This window comes from Falco biarmicus, chromosome 4, assembly GCF_023638135.1.
Source record: "Falco biarmicus isolate bFalBia1 chromosome 4, bFalBia1.pri, whole genome shotgun sequence".
Classification (NCBI taxonomy): Eukaryota; Metazoa; Chordata; class Aves; order Falconiformes; family Falconidae; genus Falco; species Falco biarmicus.
Genome location: NC_079291.1, coordinates 19,322,256 through 19,336,557, shown reverse-complemented (window position 1 = coordinate 19,336,557; position 14,302 = coordinate 19,322,256). Strand labels below are relative to the sequence as shown.

Below are 14,302 nucleotides of genomic sequence, written 5' to 3'. Positions count from 1 at the left end.
GATTTCCCCATGGAAAGCATATGCCTGCAGTAGATTTGCTATGCACTGCTCGCCAAAGATGAGCTGTGAGTTCCCTTTCTGCTCCCACATTTTTAGGGTATTTTTGGAGCCAGTTCAGCCGTGTGGGAGTTCTTGTACCATGGGGGAGTCTCCAGTACAAAGCACATGTATTCTGCCTGCTACTTTTTCTGGGCACTTTCCCACTTACCAGAACAAAGGGTCAGGGCACTGATGATTTACCTTTGTTACGGATGCCTTTATCAGATCCCTAATTTAAGGCAATGTCACCATTGTTATGATGTGTGGGAAAAGCACAGGGGGAGTGCAGATATAGTTACCTGGTCTTGGAAGAAATGATCCTTGAAAATGACTGCCTTTGCTGCATGAAAGAGTCTGTTCCCCAGGCAAGTGCTTTGAATGGATACTCAATAGATGTAAGGGCTTCTGTGTTTTCAGCAGCCTCCAGAATTACCTCCCTCATGAGTTATTTGCTGCTTTTGCATTAATATTAGTAAATTCTGGGGAAAGAGAGAATGATCTCAAGCCTCTGATCTCAATCCTCAAAGCCATAAAATGTCTTCAGCTCTACATGCTAAGCTTCAATACTTCAGTAAGATTAAACATGCACATAAAGACAACAGAAAGCTTGTGACAGCAACAGCATAAGCTTTTCCATTACACGTCGAAATGTGGTTCATCTTCTCGTCTTCTTACCTTGTCAAATAGCTTCTCTAGCTGGGGCCATAAATAATGGCAGCTCATTGAAACTTTGCAGGAAAACCAGCCCAAACAAACTTTCTCGTAACAATGTAACTACTGAAAGAAGCCATTGGCTTTTATTTTTTCTGTAAAGGAAGAGAAAGGAGGTCTAATTCTGGATCAGGAAAAATGAATCCTGAGTGTTGCTGCTGAATTGTGAGCACTTTGGTGTGATTATGGGAATCCAAGCTGGCTGTCAGGCAGAGTATAGCTGCGTTCATAACCAGCGCTAAATTAGGCCAAGCTTGCACTAGAACTCTGACTTGGCATACGCAGTAAAAAGTTATCCCAAGAAGTCTGTCTCACAGGATGGTGGGACTGGAAATCGATCCTCCTCTCTAGGCAGATGATCCTTCAGGCTTTGGAGTTTGCAAGTGTACAGCTTATCCCAGGTATAGAGGACAAACCCCTTCACTGTCTGATGCCTTCACATACATAAAATGGATGTAGTGATGCACTATCTCTAATTTCTTTTGTAAAGTCTGTTGAGACCTACTGGTGGAAAGAGGAAGATGCTAGTGTCTTCCGTGTCGAGCCACTCCTTGAAGGTACCAAAAGCTTTGAAAAATGCACTGTGTCATGCTCCTGTTGTGAAATGTGGCGGGTGGTGGTGCAAAAAGGAATCACCCATCCTAAAATAGCTGGCTCTGATTTTGGATTTCTGTGTATTGCAAAGGAAAAGGAACTGCTCATATCCCGCAAGTGAACATCTGCAATTTCAATCCCGTGTGGCACGGACTAAGGCTGTAGGCTTCGTTGCTGTGATCTTTTCTTCTTCCTTTTCATTAGTGCATGTAGCACAGGACTCAGTTCTTTGCCCTTTGTGGGACTTGGAGACTTTCCACGGTTTAATGTGAAAAAGGGCTGTTGCTGAAGGAGTGTACTCATCCCATTCACTTTGAAGATGTGGCAGCTGAGTGTGTGTGTGTTTGTCTCCTTCAAGGGTGTGTCCCACAGCTGCCGGATGCCTACACTTTCATGGATTTCCCCTTGCAACAGTTTGTGATTATACACACTCAATTAGCGCCATCTCTGACACACACCCTGCAGGCAGCAGAGACAGCATCAAAAGGAATCACAGTGAGGCACTTGGTACCAGTTGAGGCCTGAGAGGTTAGCTGTGCTACAGCGCTTGCTCCGAGCAGGGACTCCAGATCAAGTGCGCCATCACAGCCAAATATACTTTAGAAATGTAAATATGTCCTTAAAAGAAATGTAGTTTTCTTTTGGAGCACAACATCATTGCATCTCTGTTATGATTTCACTGAGGGCAGAGCTAAGGCTGCCTGAACTATCTTGTGTGTATTTCCATAGCTGGTAAAATGGCTTCATTTTATAAGTAACTTGCCCTACAGTCTTCTTGTGGGATTATTTCTATGTGAATGTAATGTATTGATGTTTAAGCTTCTGATATGTTTTTACTTCACTTAAGCAAATGTTTTGGTCTTGGTAAAGCATCACAATGCCTTTGAAGGCCCAAAGTCTCCGTTAGCATGCAGTATGACAGCTTGTCAGTACAGCTTCATTACTGGCACAATTCCAGAGTTTTACTAAAAGTGGGGTTTTCTGTTGTTTGAAGAGTCCCGTCAGATTAAGAGTACAGATAAGCCTCTGCATACCTGCAGTTAGTGTCATCGAATCTATTTATCAGATTCAAAGGAGGAATGAAGAGGAGGCAGAATCTGGGGTAGCAGAGAATAATTTTTGAAATGTATCAATCACTGGTAAGGATGAAAAAAAAGAAACTATGGGCGTACCAAAGACTTTTGCAAGGGGAAAGGATTAGGGTAGCACACAAGAACCCATTTTAAAATTTAGCTATTGAAGCATCCCATAATAACCCTTTAATACGACTGTAACAATAACTGTAAGAAATGTAATTAAATGCAAGAAGTAAACACAGTCTGAAAAAAATACAGACCCCAAACTCAAAGCTTGCCTATGGGCCACCAGCAGTTCTCCCTTACTAGCCAGCCCCCAGAGGACAGACATCTGCTTCCGTGTCCTTTCCCAGAAATGCCCCGTCACTCCTGCAGTGGCTATCGAGCCGTGTACCTGCTCCCTGCTGATTTCAGAAGCGATACAAAAAGACCCCTCTCCCCTGACTGCCAATCCATCTAACTACAATTAATATTAATGCATTAAACTTGCCAGCAAGGAATTTCATTAGGAAAACAAGAAGGTTGTTTGGGGTTTTTTTTGATTGACTAGGTTTGGCAGCTGTGGATATAGTTTCGTTTACTCCTCATTTCTCATTCAACCTTAATTAATTAATTAAACATTACAAATAATTAACAATTGTCATTCATTAATAAAACTGCCACAATCTGATGACTGCTCCTCAGCCAAGCCTAGGGCTTGAGCCTAGCAGCTGTCATCAGGATTAAACACCTCAGGAAAATAAAAATTACACAAGCAATTAGGTGGGTAATGAATCAGAGGATTGTTTGTGCTGCACGTGGCATGCCACCTTCCTTTGTGGACACCCATGCCAAACACTGTAGCAAACAGTGCTGATCCCAGCCAAAGCGGAGATGTTTCACTCTGGAGCCCGTCTGGATGCCCAAAATCATTTCAGTGCCAAGAGTTAACAGTGGAGTGTCGCTCATGTGTACATAGGGGCAAAATTCTCTGCACCCTGAAAGAGTGTGGCTGCCCTCCTGCAGGCTGGGAACAGTGCCCCGGCCTCCCTAATCCCCCAGACCATGCCCAGGCTTTGCCAGGGTGAGTGTTAGCCTTGCCACAAAGATGTTAATGATTAAAAAAGACTGGGAGATTGCCTGACCTGATGCAGCTGTAGGTGCACTGACTCAGTGCAGGAGGTTGTGTCTCCCTCTGAGCAACGGTAAAAAAATGTATTTATGCTCTAAAAAGCAGAGAAAGTACCTCAGGTTTAGGATTTTATAATTTCTAAGGCAGGAAATTGGTGAACACGTAGCCAGCCTGGGACAGGCGAGTGTCCCTAAACACTGCGGGCATTAATAATAACTAAATTTGAGTGGAAAGCAGGAAAATGTGATTGACAAAGGAGGCTAGCACAGAAACAGAAAGATGGTGAAGTGGTGTCTTGATAATGGACTCTCTCCGTGGAGATTATTACAGACTGTCTTTGTGATAATAATTTGCTGCAAACAAGCATCTCCTTCGCTGCAGAATGAGACATACACCTCCTAAATGGCACGGGGTCTATGGAGCAGTGCCTGCTGCAGGGATGCTAGCAAGAGATGACAAACATGTTGTGGCCAAAGGAAACAGTGTAAAGTTAGTGTGCCACATGAAAAGGTGACCCTTTGCCAGCTAACAACATCAAACAATGCCAGGGATGTTGTGCTAATCTGTTCCTTGCAGCCTATCACCTCTGATACCCATACTGCGGCATCTGTTACTGGGAAAAATGTAAAGGGACCTACTGCAGAACTGAAGTGAAATAAAATTACATTGTCCCTAGAAAGTAATTTCAAATGAAAACCACTGGTCTCTAAATATGAACGTGTTATATATTTGATTCAAACCAATTTTGTTTATCCACAGTACGTGTGTCTCAGTAAATGCAGGACAGGTAACATTTTTACATTAGCACTTACGTTGCTTATTTGTCACAGTGAATTTTTAGGTAAGTTCTTGTTGGGCGTCCACTGAGAGTGAACAGGTTAAAAGCTCATGGAAATATCAAGCAGAACTGTCAGGTTTAAGCATATGAATCATCACTGAATCAGTCAGCGACTTTGGCAAGGGGAAATACTTCTCTTTAAGGGGCACTGTTGGAAATGCAGAAACAAGCTTGTCTGTGTTTGAAGATTCCTCTCTTCTAGTTTTGAATAAGGGATTCCAAATGACTCTAAAGCATTGTATAGGTATCAGGGCTCCTGATTACTTTGACTGAGGCGCTTGCATCTTTTCCAATCTGTTACCTATTCAGCTCTGGAGAAAGTTTCTGGAAAATTAAGCCTATATCCGTTCTTTTCTTATAGACAACTGAATTTTTGGTCCACAGCAAAAGCAATTAACATGGAAAGCTCATTTTTTACTTCAGCCCTTGGTCTTTCTGGAGGATTTGTGTCTCTCACAAACATTGTCTTGCCCTGTCAGGAATGGAGAAGTCCCTGAACATGCCTGGAGCAGGGGGCTCTTCCCATTGATGCCCAAGGTGCACACACAGAGCACCCTCAGTGGAAAGCAGAGGGCCAAATGTGTCTTCCATGTACCTTGTCCGTCTTCTAATGATTCCACTTGGGGCAGTAGGTACTCAGCACTTCTGATTTTGCATTGCTGCGTCTGCAGAAGCATCTAAGCATTTTGCATATGCAGAAACTGCTGACTGCAAATCCACTGGCTCTTGCCAGTTGTATTTTAGGTCTGTGCCAAATGGGCACACATTCTGGATGAGCTAACTTGAAATATAGTGGTGACACACACAGTAGCAGTTTCATTTAGGGCCGTGTTAGCAGCTTTGCTCCCTGACATGTTTTGTGGTGATTCCACCTTATGCAATGGAAGAAGATGGTGGTATTAACAAGTGCCTGGGGGACTTCCTAGCATGAAAACTGCTCGGTTATGCTGCCTCGCTCCTGCTCCTTTGGAGGGTCTTGAAGTCTGGCATGTGGTAGTGGCACTGCTGAGAAAAGAGGCATATAGGTATTTTTGGGTCTTCGAAGTGGGAGGAGGCTGGAGGTAACCTGGAGAGAAGGCACAATTTCTCATCCGTTGCATGGAAGGACACATGCTCATCACCTGCAGAAGTCATCCACTTAACACTGCAGGTATTATTACTAGTAAAAATACTAAATTATTACTTTCCAGAGAATAAGAAAGAAGTCTTTAACTTGGGTTGACACAAAATCATTGCAAAAATGGAGTCTGCCTTCTCCCACTGTGGTCTTGGTCCTCTCTGCATGAAGTTTCTTGGGTCTTCTTCTCACCTCCCTGTTCCTGCATGGGTCTCTCCCTGGTACTCCAGAGACTGCTCAGCATCAGAGCAGCACATCAAAAAAGAGATAAGCCTCTGAGTGACAGCAGAGATGGGTTTAACTTTCTTGCCATTTAGCACAGGTTGCTGCAGTACTGTGCTCCATGGGACAACTCCAAATCTTAGACAGATACCTGCCAAAGCTTTCCTTGCTGATTTGTTTTGGGACTTTGTTCTGCAGGTCCTGTGTGACGGACATGTGTGAGTGCCCGGTCCACAAAAACTGCTACTGTGAGTCATTCCTGGCGTACGCCCGAGCCTGTCAGAGGGAAGGGCTGAAAGTCCAGTGGGTCCCTGAGCAGACCTGTGCAGGTAAGCGTATTGGGACTGCTTCTTTGTAAGCCAGTGCATAGGCTAATAATCTGCTATCCTTCTACTGGATCAAAAATGAACCGACTGGGATTGCACCAGCAGGAAAGCTGCATTCCAAGTTGTGGAGAAACACCTTGCCAGGAAAGATTTTCAACCATCAAATATTAGAAATGTTTATTTCACTGCAAAACTTTTCACTTCTAATGATGCCAATCTTAATTTTATGTACTTCCAGGAAGAAGCACATGCTTTCTTCTTTCAGGATATGTAAACAGTTGATTACAGATAATGTTGAAATTCCTTTGACCTCCTGTTAAAGCACAGTTACATTTCCAGAGACAACATGCATCATGCATACATGATTGCAGTAAGTTCAACCTGGGAAAAAGAGAGGATTTATTTAATGGGAATATTAAAATGCAAACCTGTGTTGATTTTGGTATTTGGACCAGATTCCCTGTGTGATTAGGACTGCATTAATTGCAAGTAATTGTAATTGTTTCCATGAGAACTGGTGGCCTGTGGTCATGGGCAATTGAATGCAATATTGGGGATTAGTATTTCCCCAGATGATGGTCTCATTAGTTTAGGACATTCTATAATGGCATTGGTTTGCCTGGAAATGTATTCAGATTTATGTAAAGCAATTGACAGTAGTTGGGGGGGGGGGGGGGGGGGGGGGGGGCGGGGGAGAGAGACGGATACTCAGTGCTGGTCAAAGAGCTATTACTTTGTGGTCCATTTCAGTGATTGTGTGTGGCTCAGGGTCTACTGTCTCAACTTCAATTTCCTTTTCTGTTGAAGGTATGATAGCAGGGGTGGGTGACTGACAGAGCAAATTACATTTGATTGACTGTTCCCAAAAGGCTAATTTTTTTTCTTCCAAAGCAACAGACAATCCAAACAGGGTGTCATTAAGTGAAAGCCCTATTCAGGAATGTGGTCTCAGACAGTTCTAATAACATATGTAATTTTAATCTATTGATCTGGTAGCAGATCCATGTAGAACCTGAAGCATCCTGACTTTTTTTTTTTTTAACCAAAGCACCTCAGAGTGGCAGATGCTGTAAAAATAATAAAAAATCCAGTACCTGCCTTATGAAGTTTATACAAGTGTTGGCATATCATGACTTAACTAACTGAGGCTTCTTTTCACAGTTTTTTTCTAGCATTTTACCAAAGACAAGAAAAGTTTCTAAGGCAAAAACATTCCTTGAGAGAACATTATGAAGGAATTTAAATACACATCTTCCATTAAAGCTAATGAGAGAAGTGTTTAAATCTACCCAAGTTTTTTAATCTCAGTGCAGACTTCTAGAGGAAAGGGGAAATCTTGTTAAGCAGAAAATATGGATAAGCTGTATATGGTCAAGTACCCTCAAAACACTTAAACATCCAGTGTCAAACAAGTAGCACTATCTTCTACAGTAAATTGTATGGCAAGCATTAAATTGCAGTGCATCTACTGCACTTCATATGTTACCAATGGCCAGCATCAAGATTTTAATCTTTAACTTACTTTTTTCCCCAAAAAACGTGTAGTTACAATTATTCTGTTCTAATTATGGATAAAAGTTCCTGGGTATGAAACAATATATCCGTAATAAAACTTTAGCATTCTGTGACATTCATTTCCTGCTTGACATTTCATAGCCGGTGGGATACTTGGAAGAGCTGTGTTCTGATGAAAATGGAGTATACTTATTAGTAAAGTCAGGTTTTAATTATTCTTTTGTGTGTTATAAAACCAGATCTTGTGTAGTTGCCAGTTCCTCTACCCTGACTGCTGTACACTTAGCTCGTTTTTATATTCTTTAGAAAGCTTGTGTTGTCTGGAAGGCCAGCCAAACAGGATGCTCGGGAGGCAGAATTACATGCCCTGTTCCCTACATGCTCTTCTTCCTCCCGCAGTGTGGCAGCGTATCCTCCTCTCGGTTCAGCAAATACTGCTGCTCAAAGTTTGCTGCCCTTTGACGTTGGCTTGGTAAGGGGAATGTCAGCAGTCATTTAACCAGAGGGGTGAAGAGAAGCAGCTAACGCGGAAGGAAAATGGTTAGGATAGGAAAGGTTTGATGAGATCCGTGTGGGAACTGGGAGGGTTTGGAAAGGAATATGGGTTTCTGCGGGAAGTTGTGGGAAGTGAGACCTGTTAGGATGGGCAGAGGAAGAAATATGATGTGTAAAGGAGAAAAAGAAAACCCAGGAGAGCCAGCGTGAGGGAAAGAAGAAGTAAAAGTGATACGTGTGAGAGGGAAAAGAAAGGGTACAAATGGAAGGAAGAAGTCTGAAAAGAAAAGGAGCTGTTGTTGTTTTTTTTTTTCTTCAGACAAAGAAAGGCTAAGCAAGCAGTCTGTAAAGTACAATTAAGTAAACTGAAGTGGTGAAAGGCCTTGGCCCACAGTAATTTAAAATTGAATTTCTGAGGGCACTGAGAGAAAGAAGACCCAAGCATGGCAAATGGCAGTAACTCCCTGCCATGGGCATGACTATACAGGCAAGAAGAAAAAGCAGATATGTACCACAATAAAGTGCAAAGCACCGATGTGCTGACATGCTCCAACAGCCTCATAAAAACCAAACAATTTTCTCTTTTTCCTATGTGATTGGTTGAACTAGAGGAAGATGAGTATCTGACTTTGACTCTTCTCTCCTGGGTTCTCTGCTGTGGAATTTTCTGGCCAAAGTCACTCTTTTCCCCTGTCATGTTACTTTCCCTTAATCTCTTTATTCCATGTGAATATGTATCAGAAGGCCATTCTGCCTTTTCAGTGGAAAGTCGTTAAAAACTGAAAGGTGAAGAGATTAGCATGAGTGTATAAGTAGGTCAGTGCCCAGATCTATTGCCTTCTACTATGTTAGAAGGAGATGTGAATTACAAGCACCATGAATGACATTCAGTTTGAAAGTCCTACAAAACACCTCGAAAGCTCAAACTGTGCAACACCAACAGAAGAAGCAGCAGGACGATTCATTGATGCACAATTATTAGCTCAGAAATTTCTGTGGAATCAGATTTACCAGATATCACCCACCAAGGGAATTCTTCAGCAGTTCCATGTTAGGTATTCTGGCTTTTGTGTTGGGGAAGAACAAGAATTCCTCCTAAATAATTACGGCCATGTCTACCAAGACAGGCACAGACAGATACGAGCCATCCCTGTGAAACTGCCAAACTGGCTGGAATAAACCAGCTCTGGTCTGAAAACTGTACAGCCTTATTAGGCAGGGTTTATTAGCTCAGGCACAGTGCTGTATTTATGTGACTATATGGCTTCTGGACTGGAGCTGGCTATCATCCCGCCAGCTCAGAAAGCGATCTGAGGAAGCTCACATCTGTCATGCCAAACACATGTTCTAGAAGAAAAGTGGAAAATTCCTGTTGGGACTGGTAACATTGCAAAATGCAGTATTATTAGTAACTTCTGTACTTTGGGGTTGGGTTTTTTATTTTTTATTTTTGCTAGTGCACTAAGGAAGTTATTACTAACAGAGCTCAGTTCTTTAAGACAGGAATTTGCCTTAAAAGACGGGTGCAAAGGCATCACTTCTGTTTTCCATGTTTACATGGTACTGATTCATTTCAGCAGTCCCTGGGAAGCCTACTGCAGATTGTCTTTATTTTTATTTTTTAAACAGTTGATGAAGTGGAATGTTCTGGATCAATCACACCACATGTTAACAACTAGAGCACTCAACAATAAAAGCCATCCAGGGAACTTAAACAGCAGCCATTGTACTTTCCTGATTTTCCCCTTGACAGCAAGTTAGTAATGCCATTATAGGCTGCCTACAGCAGAAAATAAGGTCATCATATCTTCTGTATGGCATCATCTGAAGGAGGAGGAGGTGTTTTGACATACCACATGCACGTGGGGTAGAGCAGAGCTGGGGAGTACTTACAGATGCCACGGCTGCCAAGGGCAGGCTGTAATAGACCCTCGTTTGCTCTGGGGCAGAGATGAGGAAATGGAAAGGAGACCCTGGCCAGCTTTCCTCAAACCCACCAGCTGAGGCACCAAACAGAGCCCAGGTGGAATGAATGGGCTGGCTAGTACTGCTCTAAATCTTTGTGGGATGAAACCTGTGCAGCCTGAAAACTGAACCAGTTTGTGGTTGGTCAATTAGAGATCCTTTGAAAGGAAACTAATTTTCAGAGAGCAGGGACAAAAGCTTCTAGTAAATGGCTTCCTTCAGATAATTCATGTTGTGTGTGGACAATCACTGTCTGTCCTTGAACATCTTGGTCTGCTTTCCTAGACAGTTAATACATTGTTTGCAAAGCTCCTGGGAGCTCCACACACTTTCGTTTCCCCTCTTATAGAGATTCAACCTCTATTCTTAACAAGCTATGTAAGTGCAGAGTTGTTGTGAACTAACGTTTTACTGTACGCTCAGTATTGCTTGCAGGTCTTTCCTACCTTCTAAATTTCCTGTTTCACTTAAATTTCATTTTAGTTATTCTTTTTCTTCTTTTTTTTTTGTCTTCTTTTTTTTTTTTTCCTGTTCCTTCTTCAATATGCATGAAAGTTATTATGCACACCAAGACAGAAAGTTAAAACTGGAAAAACCATCTCAATATATCTATGCTTACAAGCTGAATAAGCCTATCTTGAACACTGCTGAAAGATGTTTTTTCAAACCTATACTAAAATGATGTTCAATAAAAGATGTCTCACATAGTTTTTAGGTAGCTTGCTCCAGCACTTTCTCATGTTTAAAGCTGGAAAGCTTTTATTCTCTCTAATGTCTACCTAATATCTACTATCTATCTGATATTCAGCTGTTGATTCTCTGTAACTCCAACTTTCTGCTGTGCTACCAAATTTTTCCAATTTTTTATTTGCTTACTTGTTCTCTGTCCTGAGAACTTTGTAAGTATCCTTGCCAGAATTCCTTCTTCAGGGCTGCTTTTCAAATATGTATAGATGCCATAAAATGCATTTTGTAATGCAGAGCATGGAAGTCTTGGTGTTAAGGCATCGTAAATTTAAGGGGTTCCTCTTCACCAGTAACAAAGTGATCTTCAAAACAGCATCAGCTTCTTGCAAGTTTTACTTACGTAAAATGCATAAAAGCTGATGCTGTTTTGAAGATCACTTTGTTACTGGTGAAGAGGAACCCCTTAAATTTACGATGCCTTAACACCAAGACTTCCATGCTCTGTGACACTCTCTTATACACATTTTATCAATTTATTTCTGCCTGTTTTCTCTTTATGGATAATAACAGTACTGTAATAGCAATTTAAGGCAATCCTCAGAACAAAATAGCATTTTTCTGTCCATAACAGAACTGTTCTTTAAAAAATCTGGACCTTCAATCTCTCTTAAAATGGAAGAAACCTTCTTAATGCAGCCACCTCTCTGTAAATAGCAAGAGATGATTTTGGATGCTTGAGAGTCCCTTACCATCTATAAACTATTTGATCAGTACTTGTTTTTGCCATCAGCACAGCCGTTAGAAAGAATAACAGACTTTCATTTGCTATCGAACCATGTATTATTCTCCATACTAAAAAGGCAGGATATAAAATGTTAAGAGTTTAAATATTGATCTGGAGGGGGTATAGTGCTTTTAGCTGAGCTCTCCTTGGTCTCTTATGTTGCAAATGCATTGAACTGTCAACTACATAAATCAATGAATAGATATTGGAATCATTAAGTGCAAGAATCCTCATTCTCGGTGATCCCTTGGTAAAATAGCATAAAACATGGAAATAATTGATTATTTTTTTTTGGTAGAAACGGTGCTGCTGAATGACAGCACTGTTTTGATTTCCTGGAATATGCAATATTGAAAGTATTGTCTCAGGAGTAGGAAGCCTGATGTGGTAAATGACTCTCTCTTCTTCTTTCTGTAGGAGTGGGACTGATAATAATTATCTGTCCTTGTAAACATTTCAGGAATCTTTGATAAAAGGTATTGTAACAAATAAATAACATTAAGCCTTAAATATAAAGCACAGATGGCCTTACAGATAGAAACCTTGCCAAAGCTTTATATACCATCAGCTGTGTTAAAATGCTCGAGAAGTTCAAGAGTGCTAGGAGCTTGATACCCTTTTGATAAGGAATTTTGCTACCTTTATGTTTGTGATGTAAAGTAATGTTGCATTTAATATAGTGGAATCTCTTCACAAGTAACTTTTTCCTCTAGGTGATAGTCATGCCAAAATGTGCTTTTTGATATCTGCAGTAGAAACCAAGCAAACGCATATGTAACTTGCCTTGTAAGACTCTGTGTAATATGCGTATTTTGTTCTTTTTAACTGCCTTTCAGCAACCCAGTGTAAACACGGTGCAGTTTATGATACCTGTGGTCCAGGATGTGTCAAAACATGTGACAATTGGAACGAGATTGGCCCATGCAACAAGCCCTGCATTGCAGGGTGCCACTGTCCGGCAAATTTAGTTCTTCACAAAGGAAGATGCATCAAGCCAGTCCTGTGCCCACAGCGATGACATTTGTTCTCTTTCCATGGACGCTAATGCGGGTGGTCACTGATGCCTCTGATGGTCACAGCCAGTAAAGGACTCCAGCTGTTTGTGTGCTGATTCTGCAAAGTACATGTCTACTCACAGACTGTAAATATGCTCCTGTGTGTGTATTTATGTGTGTTTATGTATACACACATGGCACCTAGAAAGATATATAAATGTATACTGTGTGTATGTAGACACACATATCTATATACACAAGTGCCCTGAACGTAAGTACAACCCATATATTTATATATATGTCCACACACACAAATATACATCATTTCTATATATCATAGAAGGATGAATTGTTATATGTATATTTTTTGCTATAAAGTTTATGTATTATTATTATTTCTAGGACCCTGATCTGTAAGTCATTGTATAAATAAACCAGGTGGTTTTAATATAATATAGTGGCATGAAAAGATTGGATGACTTTGCCATTGCATAAGTTTGTTGTTTCCAAGGAAACTTTTCTAGGGCCATAGCACTGCCAGACTGGATTAGTTTCAACACAGAACCTGGATTTACAGTTGTACAGGAAACTCATTTCTCTGGAGATGGAGGATTTATCTAGGAATATTTCATGCGTACCTTAGAGCTGCATAGTGATTGGTGACAGTGCTTAATCAGGCAGAGAAAGCTGGGGATTGGCTTTTATGCTTTACTGAAATAACTGTGCAAAATTATTTCCAAAGCTGGTTGGCCAACTGCCAGCATAGAGATATTTCTTTCTGGAACGGCACCAAAGAGTCAGGGGCCAGATTTTCAAAAGTGTTTGGCACCCAGCAGCTCGCTTTGAAAATTTGACCACTTCCCATTTCATATCCTAATGCCCCGTCTCTGTTGTTGTGTTTGGCAGTAGCTGTGAATACACAATAAGGAGCTTGAAGAAAATATTCATGTACATATTAGCCCCTTTAACATGTTGGAAATTGCTGGGTTTATTTCATATTTCCCCCAAATATTATGCAGAAAGCAAATCCTACTATGAATTGGAGTGTTTGATTTCAGTGTGCCTTAAAACATGAAATAATGCCAGGTTTAGTAACTCATTTCATTTATCAGCATGGTTTAGAAGAAAGACAAATTCACCCCACCAAAAAAACAGTAGAGAATGTCAAATGCTAATTGGAAAACTGCAATTTATTTCCTCACTGATCTTTTGCTTGAGGTTTATGAACATGTGGGCTCTGTGAAGTTTGCATGACTTTTGAAGTCTCCCAGGGGAGAAGCAATAATATGGGATTTCATTAGAAACTGTTAAAAAAGCCATACAACTTTCTCAAGCCTGAAGGAAGGCGGGGGGGGGGCGGGGGGGGGGGGGCAGGCAGGCTATTTTTCTTACACTGGAAAACCTCTTGTACAGCCTGATGGAACACTCTCTGGAGATGGCAGGAATCTTTGGGCATCTGATTTAGGTTTATAGTGGAGTAATACCCTCCCACACAGCTACTTCCATTATGCCTTGCATTGAAATTGCACATTTTAATGCTCTGAACAATTTTCTCCTTTAATTCTTCACTCTCCAGGAAGTTTTGCAGGGTCTGAATTTACGGTGAGTGGGTGCAACAAACTTGGTTTATACAACCTGTCTGTGATCCTGTCCTGGAGGAAGATGCTGAGAGAGCCTGGTTAGCTTAGACACCACACTGTCCAAAATGCTGCACCACCACGGTGTTAAAAAGAGCTGGGCAAATAATGCCAGGAGCATTCTGTGGATGTTTATCTAAAACTTAAATAAACTCAGCTTGATCTTTTTATGTCCCCTTTGTGTTCGTTT

At 41.2% G+C, this 14,302-nt stretch overlaps 1 protein-coding gene across 2 annotated transcripts in view; it reads left to right on the top strand.

Moving 5' to 3' along the window:
* The window catches only part of BMPER (BMP binding endothelial regulator), a 145,234-nt gene extending 132,306 nt beyond the window's left edge, over positions 1-12,928 (top strand). For both annotated transcript variants that reach the window (XM_056338526.1, XM_056338525.1), the window contains 2 exons: positions 5,907-6,037; positions 12,317-12,928. In XM_056338526.1, coding sequence (XP_056194501.1) covers positions 5,907-6,037; positions 12,317-12,498 — 313 coding nt within the window. In that variant the 3' untranslated portion in view covers positions 12,499-12,928. The remainder of the gene's footprint in view (positions 1-5,906; positions 6,038-12,316) is intronic.
* Positions 12,929-14,302: the final 1,374 nt, after the last annotated feature.